At 35.5% G+C, this 22,239-nt stretch overlaps 1 protein-coding gene across 3 annotated transcripts in view; it reads right to left on the bottom strand.

Annotated features, from left to right (window-relative positions):
• URI1 (URI1 prefoldin like chaperone) overlaps nucleotides 1-22,239 on the bottom strand; it is a 58,525-nt gene that overhangs the window by 21,673 nt on the left and 14,613 nt on the right. For all 3 annotated transcript variants that reach the window (XM_077830672.1, XM_077830671.1, XM_077830670.1), the window contains 3 exons: nucleotides 20,024-20,058; nucleotides 13,277-13,355; nucleotides 10,423-10,558 (listed from right to left, as the gene is read on the bottom strand). In XM_077830672.1, the coding sequence (XP_077686798.1) occupies nucleotides 10,423-10,558; nucleotides 13,277-13,355; nucleotides 20,024-20,058 (250 nt within the window). The remainder of the gene's footprint in view (nucleotides 1-10,422; nucleotides 10,559-13,276; nucleotides 13,356-20,023; nucleotides 20,059-22,239) is intronic.

Genomic DNA, 22,239 nt, shown 5'->3' with positions numbered 1-22,239 from the left:
GGGACATGCCTCTCAATCACTACAGCACCATGCAAAATTATGATGCTGTATAAATTCATATTAATAATCATACAATGTTTACAAAATGAACCAGTCATAACTTACAGAGACAAAGAGTTGGATGTTGAGCTTTCAAAATAAAAATTACTTTGTCCCTCTCATGAGAGATAAAATACAAGAGATAAAAACAAAACGAGATAAAATCTTGTTTTCCCTTGGCTTTCATGACTGTCTCCTCTTTGGCTCTCCTCCTACCTCTCCAATCACTCCTTCAGCATGCTCTTCAGAGGATCCTGCTCATCTCCCAACCAACTTTCTGTGGGGCTTCAGCAGGGCTCTCTCTCTTTGGTCCCCTTCTCTTCTCCCACTATACCCAGAAACAAGGTGATCTCATATCCCAAACAAATTCAATTACCTCTATGCTGAAGAATCAGAGACCTACCTCTCTACTCCAGACCTGTCCACTTCTTTCCAAACTAAAATCTCAGCCTCTCTCTGAAATCTTCACGTGGTTGTCTAGCCGTCAGGTCAAGTTCAACATGGCTAAAACAGAGCTCATAATATTTCCCTCCAACCCCTGCCCGATACCACCTTCCTTCTCAATGATTGTGGACAACACCACCACCCTCTGCCTGTCACTCAGATCCTGGATGTCATCTTTGACTCAAATCTCTCTCTGGGTCTTCACATACAGGCTACTTCTAAATCTTGCAGATTATTTCTGCATAACATCACTAAGACATGGGCTTTCATATCCATCCACATAGCTAACACTCTTCTCCAGGGTTTCTCATCATATCACTTTTCAATGTCTGCAACATCCTTTTACTGGTCTTGATAAATGTAATCTTGCCCTGCTCATATCCATTCAGAATACTGCTGAAAAGACTGTATTGCTAGATCATTGCTTTGACTATATCCTCCCCCCTTCCCCCGTTTGAATCACTCCACTGGATCCCCCTTCTTTATTGCATCAAACATAATAAGCTGCTTAGCTTCACTTTCAAGGCACTTTAAGGTCTACCCCACCATACCTGTAATCTCTCATTCACTATCATAGTGTTGACATGCACTTAGAGTTGGCCTATGACAACAGTCTCCAACACTCGTGTTACATTTTCAAATAAGCCTCTTCATGATCTCTACCCTGCTGCCCCACACACTTGGGAGAAACTCCCTGTAAACATCTGAAAAGCTACATCATTATATTCCTTCAAACTCTCCTCTGCCATGATGCCTACAAAAAGCTTGACTAGGGTTATGTTGTTGGTTTGCTGACACTACTGCCTACCATACTGGCCAATACAGTCTCACTGATTTTTCATATTCTCCCATCTGTCTGAATTCAACTGTTGTCTCTTGTCTTATACTTAGACAGTAAGCCGTTTGGGTGCAGATATATTTTTGTTCTACGTTTATACAGTGCCTAGTACAATGGGGTCATGTTCCTGGTCCTGGACTATGGCTTCTAGGCACTATAATAATACAAAAAATAAACAATCATAATAAATGGGTCAGCAGAGGAGAAACTGTGACCACCAACTGGGACAAATTATATAGGAGATGGGAAAACTGGAGCACAATGACTACCAACATTATTAGACTATCTAACTTCACAAAAATTCACTTATATGCCCACTTTGCTTGAAATTTAACAACATACCGTATTAAAAAGTTCTCAGAAAATATAACTATTTACATTACACAGTTTATAAAGGGTCCACTATATTAGTCTTGCAAAAGATACTCAAGGAAAACTTTACATGTTGTTCTTTCAAAATCATATCTACAGCATCAATGTCAAACTAGGAAATATTTTTACATATATATTTCAAACATATTGGTCTTTTAAAATAAATAAAGACCGAATGGATACATATTTTAATTATCTTCGTCAAACCAATCAACTCTTTTGGTCCTCCTCTGATAACTGATCCACATTTGTTCTTTCTACAGCACACATCTGGCTGAAGTATTATTTCCAAAAAATATCCTAAGTCTAGTTGAAAGCAACTCCTTCAAGAGTTTCATGTTCCTCAATGACAGACACTGCAACAATCACCTCTCGCATCCATTATTTTAGCTCATTAGTTTATTCCTATCACACATTCTGTAGCTTTTTCAATATATAAGATACCCTCCAAAGTCCAAAACAAAGAAAGTGGGCACTAGCTTCTGCACAAAATGTTTCCATCTGTGCTTTCAGTTCCTGAAGGTAGTCCCAATATACATACATTTCTAGTTTGAGACCAATTTTCTTCAGGCTTTTATTTTACATTCATAGTAAATGTGATGCTCAACTGTCTCCTAAACATCACTAGTTTTCAGTCACTGTCTCCTCATCTACATATTGTTCAACATATTGATCTAGATTATCTTTTTTTCTTGAAAGCCATGTTTCAATTTTACTTTCTGTGACCACACTAGTGTGCAACAGTTTGGTCTGTTATGTAATAATACTCAGCACTTATGTAGTGCTTTACATTTTAAAATGCTGTACAAGCATTCACTAATCTCCCAATACCCCTGTGAGCTAGATAAGTATTTCTTTTTCCTATTTTACAGATGAAGAACAGACAGCTTAAGTGATCTGCCCTAGGCCACACATAAATCAGCAGGACAGCTGGGATTATAAAGCAGTTCCTAGCTCCCCATCCTGTGGTCAGTCTACTGGACCATACTGATTCCTATTATATATAGAAGATACAGATCTTCCATTACCCAAAGGAAAGGCCCTTCTTATGTTTGAGTCTGTTAGTTTCGAAGCCTCAGTCTCATGGCACAACGGTGGGTGCATGTAACCCTGGAGCAGAGCACAGGATTTTGTGCCTTAGACTTGGCCTTATACATTTTAAAAGTCTTTGTTACAGGCCAAGATGTATTTGAATTTTTAAATTCCCCAGATATAAAAAGAAACAATCCATTTAAAGAGTTGTAACTCCTTATTAAATGAGCATCAACAGAAAACATGTCCTTAAAGTGAGGCTTCATAGCCTTCTCCTCCCCCTGCTCTGTGGTTTAAGCTCCTCTGTGGTTTAAAGAAGGATTGAACTAGAAGTTGTCCAACTTTGTCACATTCAATCATTTTACGGAAGGCTGATGTGGCTTTCAGGTAAACTCTAATATTCTTTGCTTGTTTTTGTTAAACAACTCAGAAAAGTTTCAGAGTAACAGCCGTGTTAGTCTGTATTCGCAAAAAGAAAAGGAGTACTTGTGGCACCTTAGAGACTAACCAATTTATTTGAGCATGAGCTTTCGTGAGCTACAGCTCACTTCATCGGATGCATACCGTGGAAACTGCAGCACGGTATGCATCCGATGAAGTGAGCTGTAGCTCACGAAAGCTCATGCTCAAATAAATTGGTTAGTCTCTAAGGTGCCACAAGTACTCCTTTTCTAACTCAGAAAAGGTAATTTAGCATTATAGACAAGGTGGAATTTCTAAGGCTGGTTTCTAGAATTGAGAAAAGGACAAAAAAGTTGCTACAATCAAAAAACATTATTTGTAGTTTTTTTCTGTGAATATTTACAGAAACCAATGGCTAACTGGTTCTCAGCCTTTAGCCATCATAATATCAGTTTGAAGGGACTTTTTGAGGACAAATTCCTTGGCTGCCCTAGCTTATTGTTAGGCTTGGCAGAATTTGATTCGTATTTGTTTATAGTTTTGATGGATAAAATCAATGTTTGTTTTTAAGCTTTTTTTTTTTCCTATTTGATTGATTTAAATTTTCATAGCTCCACAAAATTAAGGTCGGAGTCAGGCAATAATTCTTTAATAATAGTAGATGCTGAGATTCAAAAAGCTAAAGCTTTATAAGCATTACAAACACAAATTGTCAACATCACGTGAAAATATACAAAAATAAAACTCATACGTTTTCAAGCAGGATTTTTCTTATTTTATCTATCTGTAATTTTTTCATTGGTTTGTTTATAGTGAAATCAACATTTACTAATAAAAATCTAATCCTTCCAAGCCTACTATTATAGTACAAAGTGCCATTTTAAAGACACTTCCTCTGTTTAATCTTACCAACTCTGATTTAAGGGGAGAAAAACTATAATTTAGCAGAAGAATTCATTTTATCATGCTGAAATAAAGCCCTCTGAAGACAGTTTTTACAAGACACGACAACATACTAATGCCAAACCGGCATGAATTCTCATCTGTGCATTTTGGTTTCAATGGGTTAATTAAATTGGCTGGATATAAATTGCAATTATCTCTGTTCAATGTTAACATCCTAGGAGTGTTGTCTATAAGGATTTGGAGAACCAGAAACATTATTTTGGTTACTACTGGATTCTGTCTGTTACTTTGGAATTTAAATGGCTATGGGAGATAAGAACAGTGAGAACAGGTTGATCTACTTTGAAAGGTTAAATTATGTGAAACAGGACAGAGCAGAAATGGATTGGAGCTATATCAACTGGTCTGCCTTGCTTTTTTCATGTTAATCTCTTGGTGGTCTTTGTGAACACACAAAACCCTTCTACAAATACATTTAGGTACATTTGCTTAATGCTGAAGGAAAATTTAAGAAAGTCAGCCACGAGTCTCCTCTTGAGACATTGGTTTGGATGTGTAACCATAGTGTATAACTTCCTGTACAACTTATATTTAGTGGTTAGATCCCTTCATCATCTATAATGAATGTGACTTACTCCGTGAACAAATAATATATCATGTCATACATTTAACCAGTGCACACATATAACGTATACAATAAATATATGCTAACATTATTGAGGAATGTACACAATAAATATATGCTAACGTTACTGAGGTTGGAGTTAAGGGTTTGGTTTTTTGCAAGAGTGTATTCTACTTCTTAATAGGTTGGAGATGGAAGAGAGTGCAGAGAACAGTTAATGTGATGAGTGGGTGTTAAAGCACAAAAAGGTTCCTTTAATTTGTTACTTCCTTGCTTTTAAAGATTTGTGTGGGTGGATTTGGCACTTAAGAAACTTTATCTGGTTTATAACTAAAATTAAAACTGGTATTAATTCAACAGACTATTATTGGTCACTGAGATCAAATGAGATATGTAGCTTTGAAAAACTATCTACAGAACTAGATGCTTTTCAAAACTCTCCTCTATACAACCAAACATTTTTTAGGGTTGTATTGTTTCAAGCTTCAAAGAGAACAAAGATTCCTTTTGGTATATTTGGGTTTAAACCCTTTATTTGCTTGGTAAATTTCCTCCTTATCTGAGCAATTACAATAAACCTTTAAGACTTGCCTCTTAGGCCCATCTACTTGTGTAACAGCATCCATACTTGGGAGATGCACCAATTTAACTATATTGATTTCTAAACAAATAGGGTCAAATTGGTACAAAAACTGTGTGTAGACAACTCCTTAAGACAACATCCTCACTGATATTTGGAAAGTCTGAACTTATCAAGCACTGACTGGAAAGAACTTTTCCTCCTTGATCTTTTCCTCCTTACATTGGTTAAAATGCTTAGGCCATGGTCCTATGAGAAACTAAATGCCTCCTGGGAGTTGCTGAGCAATTTTAGGGCCCTTAAGAGCTCACAGAATCAGTTCCTTATATAACAAGGATAAATGAGGAAGTGATAGGGGTCATCAAATAAACTGGTGAAATATTTTTTTTAAAAAGCATCAGCTAAAAAATGTTTAATACTATGGTAACAGAATATTCTGTAATTCTGCAATACACAGGGAGATCTAAACAGACAGACAGACAGACACAGATGCACGAACCAACAGTTAAAAGTAAAACATCAATATTGTTATGCTAATAAAGAAAAACAAGGGACACTTCTTCCATAACATTATGCCTTCTCATGCTCCCTTCCCAAAAAAATGGTGGACAAGTAAACGTCAACTGTTTTGTTTTAACCAATATACTTTCACATACCCCAGTTGAAATGATAAAGGTGTTGATCCTCAAGATCCTACTTATTCTTATACAGAAAATGGAAAGCTTTTATTTTATTTATTTATCGTAGGCAATATTTTTCTCTCTTTTAACACTGATAATGAACAAATTCAGCCTTTTCTCTTATCTGCCTGGTTTTATCTTATTATAAACAATGATTTTTGAAAAACACTGTATAATTCTGCAATCTAAAACATCGGTCAATTTTGATTGACACAAATATTTGTATTAAAGGTTACATACTGCAATTTACAATTGGGTACTATCACAATACTGTATGTTAATGTAATCAGTATTTTCATTTCATGAATTCATTTGCAGCATCACACTGCAAGGGTATTCTTACATACACTGGAAGTACAATTACTAAGCAGTTCAAGAGTTCTTTAAGTAGAATTTTATTTTTTATTCTACAGATTTGAACACAATAAACCACTCCTAGGTTGTTGGTTTTTTGGGGGGTTGTGGGGTTTTTTCTGGAGGGGGTGGTGCTTGTGGTTTAATTTCCTACCTTTTAAAGTATTCAGACGCTTGGAATATCAAACAAACATATTGAATTAATCCACAAATATTTACACGAAAAACTATTTGATTTCTTTCTATAGTAACTATCACAGGGACTATTGTAATGAAAATTTCCCCATTTTAAGAAATTAATGCGATTACTGATATAGGGAGGAAATTAATTTATATCATCACAAACACGTAAAGGGTATAATCCCATATTCACAAAAAGGAATCTTTATTCCCTCTTTGAATTCTGAAACAATACAGACATGCCTTGAGGAGAACAGAAATATTATGAAGTACCTTAAGCAAGATAATTGTAAGAAAAAAAATGACTATTGCATTATTGTTGTGCTAAACTGTGACATACTTAAAAAGCTAATTTCTTTTATTATAATGGAATTTGGTATATGTGTATCTTTAATCTACTTCACTTTTTTCTTCTCATTTATATACATGAGCAAGTGTGTAAGGTAGTTACCATTACCTGTATTTCTAGATTTTATACACTACTATATTTCATTACCTTTTAATTTAAAAAATAATTTTAAAATATACTTGTCTATTCTACAAACTTTACTAGATCTAGTTTTGACTTTTACAGAGTTCTGTAACTACCTGAGCATCTAGGTATGTCGTATAATTGTATAGTAAATGAAAGACTTATTGCAATCCACATAAATGCTACACAGGAAGACATGATCAATATTTTATGAAAAGAGTAACATTTGACAACAGCAATTATCCTGTGTTATACCAGTTGAAATCTGTTTCAACCAATCAGACTACTGAATAGCTCAAGGTCTAACTCAAAAGTTAAAAAACAACAAAAGTTTATGCACTGAAATTAGTATTTTTCTAAAGTGATCTCAGTTAAAACCATTTAATTTAAAACTCAATAGCAGTCATCCTTTAATCAACCATTTACATTAAATAAATTTCAACTGATAAATTATTCTGTTGTACCTGGGCATTTCAGAACTACTAGAGAGACAAAAGATGAGCCTGCAACATTTTTACCAACAATCCCTTTTAAAGAACTAGTTTAAAGGCTATTAGTAAAGAGGAAAATGAATGATTTAATATATAAGTAATTGTTATAACTTACAAACAGTAAAAAATCCTACTTTTACCCATAACATTAATGACCTTGACGCTATTCTGCTGGTATAATTTGATATATCGGCATCATCTTTTTATAATGCTAATGTGAGAACATAACTTGTATTGTCAAAAATTCTATTTATCTTTTAATTTAAAAATACCTAATACTACAAAAAAATCCTAATGTTTGGAAATATGAGTACGAGACTGTCAATTACATAAAGTATAAGTCCTAGAAGAAAAGAATCATCAATAGAAATCCTCACATTTTAATCACAAGAGATTTCAGCTTGAATCTCTCCTATACTGTTGTCCATTTGACCTTAATTCTTAACTCAGCAAAGCACTGAAAGCATGTGCTAGCCTTAAGCGCATGCTTTGTTCAATTGGGACTTTACTGCTACTGTCCATCATTTTTGAGACAGCAAGAGTTTGATCCCTTGAAACAGCTTTTCCTCTTTTCCCATAGGGATGGACCTAGTCCTGATAAATGTGTTCAAAACAAAAAAAGGGGTATTGGAATCCAACAATGATGCACCAATATAATGATAATGCCAATATTTATCACACTGTAAATTATGAAGCCACTTTTATAACATACAAAAATCCCATTGAAATCAATGAGACCTAGCCTATTAAAACAACTGCACTGCAATATGTAAAGTATGTTTTACAAAATCTTTTATGAAGTAACACTATTTCATGTTTATAAGTGTCACCAGTGGTTAGTTCACATTTTATACCAATGGCCTGCAATTATTTTATGTATCTAAGATAGCTTTTCTACTTTTAAAAAAAGGTAAAACAGGGAAATTATTTACAATTCTATTCTTAGTTGCCTCACCTTACTAGAAAATGGTTGAAGGAATTTCATAACTCTGTGTTTCCATGTGTTTTTCATAGGTGATTATATCAACTGAAAATAATTCCTATTTTTGTATGTCATGTACGTTAATAAGGTTCTTATACAGAAACTGTACTTAGTATTTGAAATGAAAATTTTTAGTTAACATCAGTGTTTTGGAGCCTCCCACTGGCAACCATCATACGGACAAAAAGTGATATCTGAGACATTGTCAGAATGGAGGCCTTATATCTAGATATCCTTCAGTATTCTGCTTCAAAAGAACTTAAAACTTCCGAGTTCATATTCTAATGCAATTTAAAAGATCAGAAAAAAAAATCCCACGTCTACTAGTGCATATGTTCTGGCAGAGTACTTGGTGTTATCAGACATCTACTATGCAAAGGTCAAGTGAGTTTCACTGAGTTTAGTAGTGACAACACTGGTAAGATATAACAAAAAAGGAAAATGAATCTCAAATCTAGCAGAAATCACATTAAGTAACATAGGTTACAGTGAATAAGAACGAAGTTTTCACTGATATGTGGCAACTGTTGCTAAGTGATCCCCAGGGAACAGGATAAAGAAATAAAACAGGTGAAATACAAATTACCTTTTTGTTAAAACTCTTCATAAAGAATTTTTTTTAAAGAAGATATATTTATTTTCCTATATGCATGCCTACTCTTTATAAACATAAAATAAATCATACAAAGAGGGGAGCCTCTGAGGTTTTGCACTACAGGCAGCAACATCGATAACTAACCAGGGTAAAGTGGTAATGAAAAGAAATTTAGATACAAGGCAGATTACGAAACTTTTAGAATTAAAACTGATATAAAATATAACTCAAATGCTAATCTGAAAAATATATTAGTAGCTCATAGCTAAAAAGTGCCACTTTTTTCCTTTTTTGACGTCTAAACTGATATTTCAGGCTCATATTATAAACACAGCAAATTAAACTAAAGCTAAATTGTGGTGTGAAGAACACTTGCTGGTGGTCCAGAAAGTTGTCTGATCACATAGCTGGCTGTCCCCCTTTCCAAGCGCTTCTAAAGGCACATGGAGTGTGCCTTTAAAGCAAGGAGTCTGGTGACAAGTAAAACTGGCTGGAGACAATGAACTGCAAATCAGCTGCCTTTACTAGGGGCTGCTGCTACATAAAAGGAGGAAAGACACAAGAGCATACAGTGATACTTGATCTGCCTGCCCCCAGTGGAAGTGGAGTGTCCCCAGGAGAATGGAGCAAAAGGAACTGAGCAGCATGTCCAGAGAAGGAAAACAGAAGAAAACCACGTGCCAGGGAAGAAAGTGCAGAGGGAGACAACCAGCGCACATGGGAGGGACAGATTAAATGAAGAGCAAAAGTAGCGTGATTCACTTTTTTCAAAAAGAATAAAGCATTTAGCATATTAAAGTTAAAAGAAATAAATATTTTCTTATTACTACTATTTCATGTAAGCAATTGCTGCAATTTACAGGGAGGATATGTAAAAGCGAGCTGAAAAAGAGGTGGTCAGCATGATCACAAATGTAAAACGTGGTGTCTGAGAGACTGTCTATAGACACAGTCCTCACTATGAAAGTCTGTGAACACTTGATTTTAACAGAATTGGTTTGTTTTTACACATTTAACTTTATATCTGAACAACCTTTGATTGATCATCATCTTGTATTGGCTTACTAATGTGAACAACAACTGGATTTTGGTAAAATTATTTATTTTAGAGTGTCTAAAAGTTTTGATAAGGGCTTAAAAAAACCAAAAAAACCACCACATTTCCCACTCTTACCTGACATCTTATGGAACTGTGCTGTGCAGATAATTACTTCCAAACCAGATTTTCATAAGTCAGTTCATCAAACCAAATACTGTAGTCTGCAAAAGCTACTTAAACTTTTTTTTAAATCATACTACCAGACCTATAAATCTTTAAAAGAAATGCAATGTCAAAGGATACTTAAAAATTGTGTCCTCCAGTTTTATATATTTTTAATATGGAGCTAATAATTTTGACTCAAATAATAATTGTTTATAAATATACATACGTTTTTTCCTGTGCTCAACCAGGCCAATGGCCTGCTTAGCTGAGCATTTGGAAAACCAGTTGTCCCCAAGCAGAACAGTGACCTCATTGGTATGGACAAGTTTTCCTGGCATGAAGGCAAGGGGACCAAAAGGTACCTGTCAAAGTCAAAAAGCAAACAGCTAAAAACCACTATTAAAAATTAAATTAGATGGTCATTAATGAGCACTTCACCGAACAAATAAACTAACATTCAACCATGGTGAGAAGGACTCAAAACTCTATAGCACTGTTATTTAATCACAAACACAGGACAAACATTCAAATTACCCGACCTGAATCCCAACCACAGTTTGAATTTAATATTGTGCCAAACAGAACAGGTTAATATTTAACCAGAAAACCCTTCTGAGGCATAAAACTTAAGTACTAACGGATGCTGACAGGAAAACAAAAAACGTTATACTATATTGCTACTTAGGTTTTTAAAATAAAAATATTATATCTCATTTATATGATTGGAAACTATTATACATAAAATAAGTGTTTTCACTTCCCAGTTAAGTACAACATTGCTCAGATTTATAACAAAAATGTTATTTAAAGGAAGTCAACTCAAATATCAGTTGTTTTATTTAGTTGTATTACTACCACCTATTTAGAAACCCCAATTTTTCCCCAAATCAAATTTGCTTGTCTCCAGCCTAAAATTTTTGCTAGCTGCCAATACTCCTGTAGAGTGGGAGTGTTTGTTTACTAATCCACACACCTCCTGTTCTCATTCACCAACATGAGGGTAACATCATCCTCATGCAATGTTCTGGAAGCCATATATGTCTTCCTCCAATAACTCATAGGAACAGGAAGCAATAAATGATTTAAAATCTGAGTATTGGCAATGGGAGTAAATAATTAGTGGTAAATACATTACTTAAGACAAATTTCTAAAAAGTGTGTATTCAGTTTTCTTGAAGTTTACAGTAGACATGACACTATGTTTATGATCCTTCCACCCACCCCACAGACTAGCTCACTTTACACATAAGCTACAGGCAGACCCCACACTACTCACTTAGGCTAGGCCCACTCAGGCCTTATAAGTGCTAGACCCTCTCCCACACTAACCCTATCCCTGATGTACTAATTGCCCACCCACCAGCCTCATCTCCCATATCTGGTTCTCATTCAGGCTTGAACTTCAAAGGGGGAAGGTCATACGTGTTAGCCATCAGCTGTGATCCAGCTGAAGAGAAACAGAAGGAGGAACAAGTCAAGCAGCTACCACCCAGCTCAGCTTATAGTCAAGTAACTCTCCACCAGAGGAGAAAGAGTTGTCACCCTGCAACCTTGGACCAGCACTTCCTCACTTCAGACACACTTCCTGGATCATTGTCTTCCCTCACTTCTTGAGGGCAGGAGCACCACCCCTTCATCCCTCATATCATAGTACAGGGCATTTGGACCACATATTTTCTTCCTCTCATGGCAGTTCCTCTTCTCCAGAAGGAAAAGCCAGTAGGTGGCAATGCCTGGAGCACATATTGGAGAGTGGGAGGTAGGAGGGGAGGGAGAGCCTCTTGAAGAAAGATTCTGAGGAGGATATTCCTCTTAAAGATGTACTCTCCCAGGCTGAAATTAAAAAGGCCTTCAAAATGACAGCTTGCAACATTTACACACACACAAAAGCAGCACTGTGTATAAAATTAAAAACATAGGCAGATAGCTGGCTAAAGGGACAGGGATTGTTAATATACATTTTAAATGGCAAATCTGAGTTGACACTGTCACTTTAAAACAAAAACTATAGCTCAATTAATCTGGTTTACTTTTGCAATGTTTTGAAACAAGACTATCCATTTTGCTCTCAAGTACAAGATAACAGCAAACTCTCTACATACATACATACATACATACATACCTCCCCAGTAAAGTTACTGCTGCTGATTGGTGTTATCAGTTTAACACCCTTCTTTTCTTTACCCACAATACAGGCAGTATAAGCCTGTTCTACCAGTAGCTCACCAATACCATACAGTTCCCAAAACCTGTGTGAAAATGTAGTGCAGCATTCATGCTCACTTTAGCCTTTGACTTCCCTTGTTGAGAATGACAACCTGAATGCCAGTGAGCAGCAAGTGAGATGTAACTAGAAGTGGACTGAGACTACCTGTTTGTTTCACATTCTGATATACCACCTAACCAGCAGATGGTTACTAATTTTATTTAGTAGTTCTGAAGTGACACCTTAGAGATAAATGATTCTGTATCCCATTACCAATTCACTCAGCAATTCAGTCCCGTTCAAAGTGTATTATGAATTAGGCACAAAATAGCTTCAAACAAGAAAATAGTAACTTTGTGAAGTCAGGAACTTGAATTCTGGTTGGTGTTCAAGGCTAAAGTATGCTTGCTAGGAAATGACTCAAAGCACAAGAACTCACTATGTGAACATAAAGATCGTTAAAACAAAAATTAGCACCACCTTTTTATATAAAAATCAATGTCGCAGAGTTTAATTCCGTGAATCAGAAAATATTATGGCCTCTTTGTTCTATGGCTAACAGGAAATGACTAAGTACCATATTTCAGTCATAATTACAGTTTTCGGTAGAATAGATTTGTATACCAAATATGTCATATTTTGTGTTAACATTTATGTCATCAGTTCTCAATTGTCAGTAACATTATAATTTATTATGGATTTGAAAAAAGAGGAGAGAGAGAAAAAGAAGCAAAGGTTTAACTATTAGTAATGATACATTAATTATAGTAAGTACTATATGGTAAACCTGAATAATATACCTCACTGCCAGTGCAGTAACCTCAGATACTAAAACCATGAGTCCATTATTTTGAATGAACTATACTGTACGTACCATGATATCATAAGACAGTTTATCAGGCAACGTATTGAGACGTTCTTGAAGAGCCTCATAATCATTCTCCACCTTCCTCCTGTTGACAAATTCAAGTGAGTTTAATTATTTCTAAATGTAAAATAGTTAATGGTTTTCTGCTGATGTATTTTCAGTGCTCCATGGAAAGATACGGGAGGGAGAACTGTTTTTATTCATAAATGTATACATTTTATATCATGGAAGATTAATTTTTTTACTTTAACATTTTTAACAATTTATTTAAAAAAACTCTTTTGTGATGGCCCAGCTAAGGACATCATTCATTTTAGTCTGGAAGCTCATCTTTTTGAATTGCAAGCTCCTTGGGGAAAAGAATAGGGCTTTCCTCTGTATTTTATAGCTCTCACAGCACACTGTATTGGTTCAACAATTAAACCACCATCATAATTTAGAAGACAAATTGGAATTCCATCTTATATTTTAGAAGAGGCAAAATCTTCAGAACCTTATTTGCAATGAACAATCAGTGTGGGCTTTAAAAAGGGGGCAATACTCTAAAGTTAAATCTGATTTCTAGCTAAATTTTCTCTCCCCATGGACAGTCAAAATTCCTAAAAGATGATGATTTGACCATACGGTTATTGTAGCTTCTTGACCTATCAACGAGGAGTATAGATGTGAAACATTACTCTAGTTCTCCTGAGCAAGAAAAAATTACTAATGGTCAATTGTTGCATGTTTACATATTGCTCTACTCTTCTTTTGGGCATTTTAGAACATTCTGCATAGAAATTTTCTTTCCCATAGAATTTCCTCAGAATTTTTGTACATGACTTTTCCTATCAACTTGGATGAGCATTTTTAATACCTATTTCAACTATATAGCAACTCATGAACAAATTTGTGATCTTGGAAGTGTCTTAAATAGGACAACAAACTCCCCATCTTAAACAACAAAGATGTTTATGGGCAAGTGCAGTCAGAAAGTCAGTGCCAGAAGGGATCTCAGTAATTTACATTGCAAAAGAGAATAATTTCAAACATACTCCCCCAAAATATGTTTCCTACTCATAAGCAGCATATGCAATAGCACCTATCGAGACTGAGTTCACACAACCATGCACCAGCAGAAGAAGAGATATAGAAAACACATTCCTGTAAACTTAAAAGCTGTAAGCCAAAGTGATTCAATTACGAGTAGTCTCTTGGCCATGAGAATTCTGACCCTGCATGCTCTGGAGCTCTGACCATGTTGGTACTTTCTGCAGCAACCTGGGCAGCTGGTGGCATAGCACACTAGGGTAGCAATCAGTAGATCAGGCATGACATGGATCCATATGCAGAAGGTCCCTATAGAGGGTGTGCAAGGGCCCCAGCCGTTACTACTACCCTTACTTGTGATAATTAAATGGTCAATTAGCTGCTCTGCACCAAGTTTCCAAATTGTTCAGGTTGGTTCCTTCCACGAATCTGTCAGATTTCCTGCACAAAATCAATTTACTTAGGATAGACCAGTGAGGTGCGGAAGTGGTATTTGGTCCATTTCAAGAAAGGTCGCTGAGACAAAGTTGGGAAAGGGGCCAAAGAAAATAGAAATGTCTTGGTGGATCTGGCCAAACAATCCAAACAGTGGATACTGTGAAAAAATCAGGAACTCTCTGAGCTTGGGAGAAACCGTTACCTATGGAATGTTGTCTTGTTTGCTGGCAGTAAAAATACAAACAAACAAAAAGAAAACAGCCCTCTTCTGAAAGAACATTGAAACTGGTGTGTTGGAAAAAAGACTTTTTTAAGGTAAATTATCAGCTACCACGTGCACTGCATCATCAAGTATATACATTTGAGAGTAGAGGACATTCTCTACTTCTGCCCCAATACAGCACCTCATTAATCTTTGTACAGGTTGAACCTCTCTAATCCGGCACTCTGTGGTCTGGCAACATCCATAGTCCAGCATAGGCACCGACTCCGTGGGTGCTCTGGGGCTGGAGCACTCACAGGGAAAAATTAGTGGGTGTGGAGCATCCACCAGCGCCAAGCTCACCTCTCTGCCCTCTCCCCCTGCACCTCTTGCATGCTGGCAGCTTATCAACTCCTCCTCCTCCCTCCCAGCGCACCACGAACACCTGATTCGCGGCGTTCAGGCTCCGGAGGGAAAGGGAGGAACTGGGGCAAGAGGCTGGAACCCCGGGCAAGAGGCTGGAACCCCGGGCAAGGGGTCAGCAGCTGAGATCTGGGGATGGCATTGGAGCCATCGGGTGGGGTGGGGGGGTTGACGGCCAGGACCCCTGGTGGGTGCAAAGCCTGGGGATGCTGCAACACCCACCACAACCCTACTTCCCACACCTATGGAGACCCGCTGACACTCTGTATTGACCTCCCGTGGTTCGGCAAATTCTCTGGTTCAGCACCGGTCAGGTCCCTACGGTGCCAGACTAGAGAGGTTCAACCTGTATTTAATCTTGGGATGGAAGTCAGCATCATGGATATGAACTGAAAATGTTGACCAAAAGATGCGAATTCCGGTGGTTTTCTGAGGGTGTTCAGGTAGGCATCCTTTACAGTTGTTTACTAGAAGCAGACATCTAGCTTGACCAGGTGGATGAAGAAACTGCAATATGAACACCTTAAAAAACACGAACCAACTATTACTGACCTTCTTCAATTCCCAAATAAAGTGGAATCTCTTTGATCATTTTGGGACTATGAAACAAGTTTCAATAATCCCATAATTTTTTGTCTCTTTTAGTTGCTGGAAGATTACTGTTACAGTGGTCACCAGTAGAAACATCAAACTTTACCACACACTGCAGTATTCAAGCACTCAACAAGGTATCTGCTGTACTTTGTAGTCTCAAAGTACATGTCTAAAATGCTGAACTATGGACGAAGGCTCCAAAGTTATTTTTAGACACTTTTGAAAATTTTACCCTTTGTGATTAAAACACAAAATAGTTTTTGAAGACTTGGATCCTATTTCAGGTTCTGCTGCACATTTCCTGACAAACCTCAGACAAGCCCCCTTATGCTTTAGTTTCTTCACCTGTAAAATGATATTAGTCACCCTTCTTCACAGGGCTGTTGTAAGGTAAATTCATTAACATTTACGAAGTACAGTGAGAGTCTTAGAAGAGAAGCAATATGACGACAACTTATTGTTAATAGAAGAAGAAAAGTCTTAAGCTCTGTTCTCTGCCGCCAACGATATTCCTATTTTTATGGAAAATTAGCAATGATGCAGTCATACCACATTTTTATCTCCCAAACAAATGGGGACAATCTATTTCAGCTTGCTACTATGAGAAGAAAATCTAGTTGGAGGTGTGGGGGATGGAAGTCAAGGGAAACAAATCAATTCGTTCTGCTAAAGAGGTTTTTTGGAACAGGAATCCTTAAGACACATGACTGAAGATCTGGCATCTTTTTCTTCTGAGAAAAGAAAATAAGTTGTTAGCTTTTGCACAGAGTGTAAAATTTTATTGTGGTTATCTCATCTGACTTCTCTAAGGGATTTCTCCCTTAGTCTATCCTGCTCAGCTAATATGCTGACTAGAAAGCTGGAAGTGATATAAAAATAAAAAGAGATTTTTCTAGCAGTTTTGGCCCCCTGAATCAGAGCCAGAAGTTTTTATTTTCCTTCTCTCTTTTTTTTTTTATATAACCATCTAATTAGGAATCTGGAAATGAAGGCTTGATAAAGATCTTTAACACTGCACCATTTCCAGCTTTTTGTTAAAGGGACTCTACAGTTACCAGTGGTCATCGTTGGAATTCGAAAGCTTAGTATGTTTATCTCGATGCAACCTTGTTTGTTTTGATATCTGATTAAATATTTGAAAACTTGTTCCCACAGATGATCAGCTGGGTATGTAGTGTGAGGTCAACACTTGCTGTTGAAGGACAGGCCAAAAGGATAACAATCTTGAAGACTGAGTGGCAACATGCAATAGAAGAACTTTTAAGTATTTCTGTGTGGTTTAAAAAAACATCAAGATATAGACTCTTCAAAACCCATCATCACAAATCTCACCTTGCTTATGATATGAAGACAATTCATATTCTAAAGTAAGAAAACCTTTATTAAAGATGCACAGAAGCAATAGCAGTCAAAACCCTTTTGCTATATTTGAAATACGAAGAGGGGAATCCCTAGGAAAACAAGAGTGGAAAAAATGATCATTTCAGCGCTAAACATCTCCTAAATTTGACAGCCAGGACAAGCAATTTCTCCATTTATCTGAAAAGAAGGTGGTGTCCTTTAGGATTAGGCAGTTGACCACTACTGAATAACCAGATAAGAGTGCTGCAGGAACTGCTCTGCATCAAAGGCAGAAGGATTCTACGGCACTGCACATATTCTATATTAGTGACCCTTGGAAGCTGATTTCTTGATGTGGTTGCGTACCATTATGTCGGAGAAAGTTCAGTGGAAAGAGTATTGGGGAATGACTAAAAGATGCACCTTCGTTTTTCAGTGGAACTTACTGGATCATACTCTACTCTGGAAGTCTCTGAAAATGCAGCAATGCTCTAAAAAGATATAACAGAACCAAGAAAATAAAAATAAATCCATTTATTGAATTGACCTGAAACAGTCTTATATAGGAAGTTTTCCTCTCTCCCCATCTAATGACACATGATCATGTGAACTCATGGGTTTATTGGTTGCATAGACAATTAAAAAATTAAAACCAACAACAGTGTTATACTTTCAGGCAGAATAAATATTTATTTAGCAATGATTCAACTTATGAAGTGCCTCTATAAATGGAAATGCTTTAGCTGACCCCATGCTTTACTCATTATTTTAGCAGTTATTTATGTCTCTGAATCTATACTTTTAAAATAAGTTAATTAAAAAGAAAAAAATGAATTTTAATGGAAATTTATTAAAATGGAGTATTTTAAAACTGTGCTATTATTCATCCAATTCTATTTAACATCTATCTGTGTCATTGGCTACTTAAAGATTCTCATAAAATGGTATTATTCAGCTGAAACACATAGCACGCAGCTCTTGCACAATGTGGCTCCAAATGTTAATACATTTTCTTTAATTATGTACATGCTCTGTAAACTGCTTTGCTATATAAAATACATCAGCCAATTTCAAATCCTTCCTTCCTGTTCTCTATGAAAAACATCCAAAAATTAGATATTAACTAAGGGTTTGTTTTAAAACAAAACAAAACCATACCCTCCCAAAAAGCAAAACACAAACAAAAACATTCCAAAAAGAAAAGGAGTACTTGCGGCACCTTAGAGACTAACCAATTTATTTGAGCATAAGCTTTTGTGAGCTGTATGCTCAAATAAATTGGTTAGTCTCTAAGGTGCCACAAGTACTCCTTTTCTTTTTGCGAATACAGACTAACACGGCTGTTACTCTGAAGAAAATTCCAGACATTCTTATAGAAGCAAAAACAAACAAACTTGTAAACTTTTCATTTTGTAAAAGTTCAAAAAGTTAGGCTTTTGGTCAATGTTTTTTGGGAAAGAAGACTCCCAGAATGAGAACTTATATCCTGGACTAAATTGGTATGGATAAGTTATAAACTCCTGAAAAACATATTATGGAAATGCTGACAGATTTAACTACAACAGCAACAATGGCACCACTATAATACTTTCCTTATTGAAAATTAATGCAGTCTCTGAATTTTAAACATAAGTGAAACATATTACTTTTAGATTATTTTCTGCAAGCCAATAGTCAGAATTTAATATGATGATGTGTACAGATTGCCCTGATTTTTTTTTTAAAACTCTTATCCACTGCTTGCAGCCTATGTGCATTTAAACTAAAAACATTTGATACACACTAACTATAAATTATTTGCTTGGAGATCTCTCAGGCATGAAGAAAAAGCCTCTTAAAATAAATTTAAAATATTATATGCTTGATGGTGTATAACCAAAGGTTTAATCTCACCACTAAAGGGGCAGTTGCTGTGATTTTGCAATAACCCTGCAGACAATAATCAAGACAGCTCCTGTTGTTCTCTCAGTAAAATCATGGTAAACACAGCATGGATATATTGTAATTTGATATCTGTAAGATCAAATGTTATATCTCACTGTAACTCATAAGATTTCATTCACCATTAAATGTACATTTTCCTCAAATGCCATATGAATCTGCTATTTACTAGGCATATTTTCTACTAACTATGGATTACCACATTAAAACAGCAGGAAAAAAAATAGTGCCCAGAGATAATGCTTTAAAGGGACACTTTTTTTCCTAAACATTACATGTATTAATGCTTACGAAACAGTTTACTGTAAAAATACTGAAACATTATGTTTTCTCTATATATACATAAAATTACTTAAAATAAGCATGTGCGCTTTCCTGTAGTGGTTGTAGTAGTAGTAATAAATAATAATAAAAAAACAAAAAATACCCAGGAATAACTTCCAAATTGCTGACACCTTTTTATCCAGTCAGGCAGATTCAGTATTCTTTACAGAAGATTATTGGTGCAAAAAATGGCAAGGGGAAAGAGGGTATAAAAGAAGCATACACGTTAAGGTTCAAATATATTTGTGTGTTAGAGCAATGATATCACAGGAAAGAAAATATGAATTTTAAAGAGGGCACAGTGCAATAAGTCAGAGCTATCTCAAACTATACACCCTAAGTATACTAGTAAAATTTAACTAACATTGTTATAAATACTATAATTGCTTGATACTTTACTAAAACACAAGTAGGTTACTTCATCAGTATTTTAAGCATGTAATCAAACATTTTTCACTTACCAGTGCTGGATTTTTTCTTGGCAGCTAGTGACCACCTGTCATTAAAACAGATAACTGCTCATGAAAAAACAAGGCTAAGCACACAGCTGCAATGTCAATGTATCAGAAACTAGAACAGTAGCTTTACAGATTTGGTAGCTTCTCTATATACATTTTTATTTGTCAATGCAAAGGCATGTGAATGTTAGTTCTTAAGCAGCACACTTTATCACAACACTAATGCAGACTGATAACTGGAGAACAAATTACAGCTTTCCAATTCAGATTTTGGTACAATACCTGCTCCATAACTATTAGGTGACACATGATACAAGATTACGAGTATTTTGTACAATCTACAGATCTATTTTCAATGTTACATGTTTTGCAGGATAAGAAACCAATATAAATTATAACAAGATGTCAATGTAACATCCATGCCTGTTCAGTTAAAAGAAAAACCAGCCCTGAAAATGTTTTACTTTATCAGTACATCTACAAATGTTTTCACCTACAGTTTTATTCTAAAACAGTACAAATGAATTTTACAGTGTTTAAATGCAAACAGATTACCTCTATTATTTTTTTTTTAAGGAAACAATTATGATCTGAATAGCCCACTTATTTCTTCAAAATATAGACTTCCCAAAGAGACTGAAAATTAACCAATTCAGAATATTTTTAAGACTGCGTACTTTAAAATATTAAGTTTGGGAGGATACCTCAGTTTAGTAATAATAGACATTATTACATATAGTACATACAGTCAAGATGTTTGTCTGCTGTACCACAACTGCATGGACATTTTGTTTAAATACATACAGAACTCTCAACAACACAAATTGAAAAGTATAACAGAGACAATTTCACTCAATTACATGAAATGCAAAGAAGCTATGAAGCAATCAAACATGTCTAGACATCTCAATATAACATTTTTTCAGATATTTTTGCAAAAATTTGTTTCTCACATGGTCACAAGAATGCTAACATTTGAAAGCAATTAATAGGAGAATATGCCTGAAAACTAACAGAACAGGGCTCTTTTGAGAGCTAAAAATTATTCAAATGTGTAAGGGTTGAAGGATTAGTCCCACATTTGTGATCTCACTACCATCACAATAATCCAACACATTGGGACAAATTCAGCCATCCAGTTGGTTGTGCTAACACCAAGGTTAAATGTCCTTTGTCAGAGAAGAATTTGTAATTTTAAATCCTATGTTTAATTTCTATAAAATAATCTCACCTAATGTATTTGCTAACTTTAAAAAAATTTAGGCACAAAGAGGAAGATTTCTAGAAGATATACATTCAGAAAACCATACTATTAATGCATCATACATAAATCTATTTTAAAATAAAGCTTTCCTAGTATGTCACATACAGTAGCAACATTTCATAACAGTAGTAGTACACAACAGAGTACTGCTTTTACAGGTAGAAGAATCAGAGAATATTATATCAACATATTTCACTGTTTCAGATTTGATAGATTGCAAAGTACACAACATAAATTAAGTGCACAAAAAAGGTTTACAAAATCCTTTAAGAAAGTTCCAGCTTAATTGCCCCATTAAAGAAGAAGCTACAAAAAAAAAGAAGACAGGAAGCTTTCCATTCTCAATACATGACTTTCCATGCATGAAGTGAGCTAAAAGCACAAAAAGAAAAGCCCTGCAAACCATAAGAGCAGCATGTTCATTAACCTCTACATGATAATCCTTTCATAGCTGCATATTAACTAGTTACATATTCATAATCATTTTACATTATTTAGAGAATCTTCTATGAAAATTTCCAGGCTATATCCATTAGCTACAATGTTAAAGGTTACAGAAGATAGTCTACTTAATGTTTCCAGGAAGCTTTTTTAATTAGTAAATACGTAAATTGGGCACATATGCTTTTTATATTTAAAAAAATGGGCCATCAGTAAAAGAGCACATGGACATATGCTGTTTCCATGACCCCTTAAGCCCTTAAAAAAAAAAAAAAAAAATCAATAACACCAATCAATTATAATTTCATTCTTTGATATAATCTCTCATGAAGGGATACTGAAGGATAGAACCAATAACAAACCTTTCAGTGGCCAGGATGAAGTGAGGGATCTTTCATAAGTGCTACAACGCACCATCTTAAATATATTTTTATTTGTAATACTAGTATAGTAGGCTGAAGCACCTACTATACTAATGAGACAGTATTTTAAAAAACACAGTCAGAGATCAATT

The sequence above is a fragment of the Eretmochelys imbricata genome, chromosome 12 (genome assembly GCF_965152235.1).
Source record: "Eretmochelys imbricata isolate rEreImb1 chromosome 12, rEreImb1.hap1, whole genome shotgun sequence".
Taxonomy (NCBI): domain Eukaryota; kingdom Metazoa; phylum Chordata; order Testudines; family Cheloniidae; genus Eretmochelys; species Eretmochelys imbricata.
The sequence above is the reverse complement of the archived record's forward strand: the minus strand, read 5'-3'. Positions and strand labels throughout refer to the sequence as shown.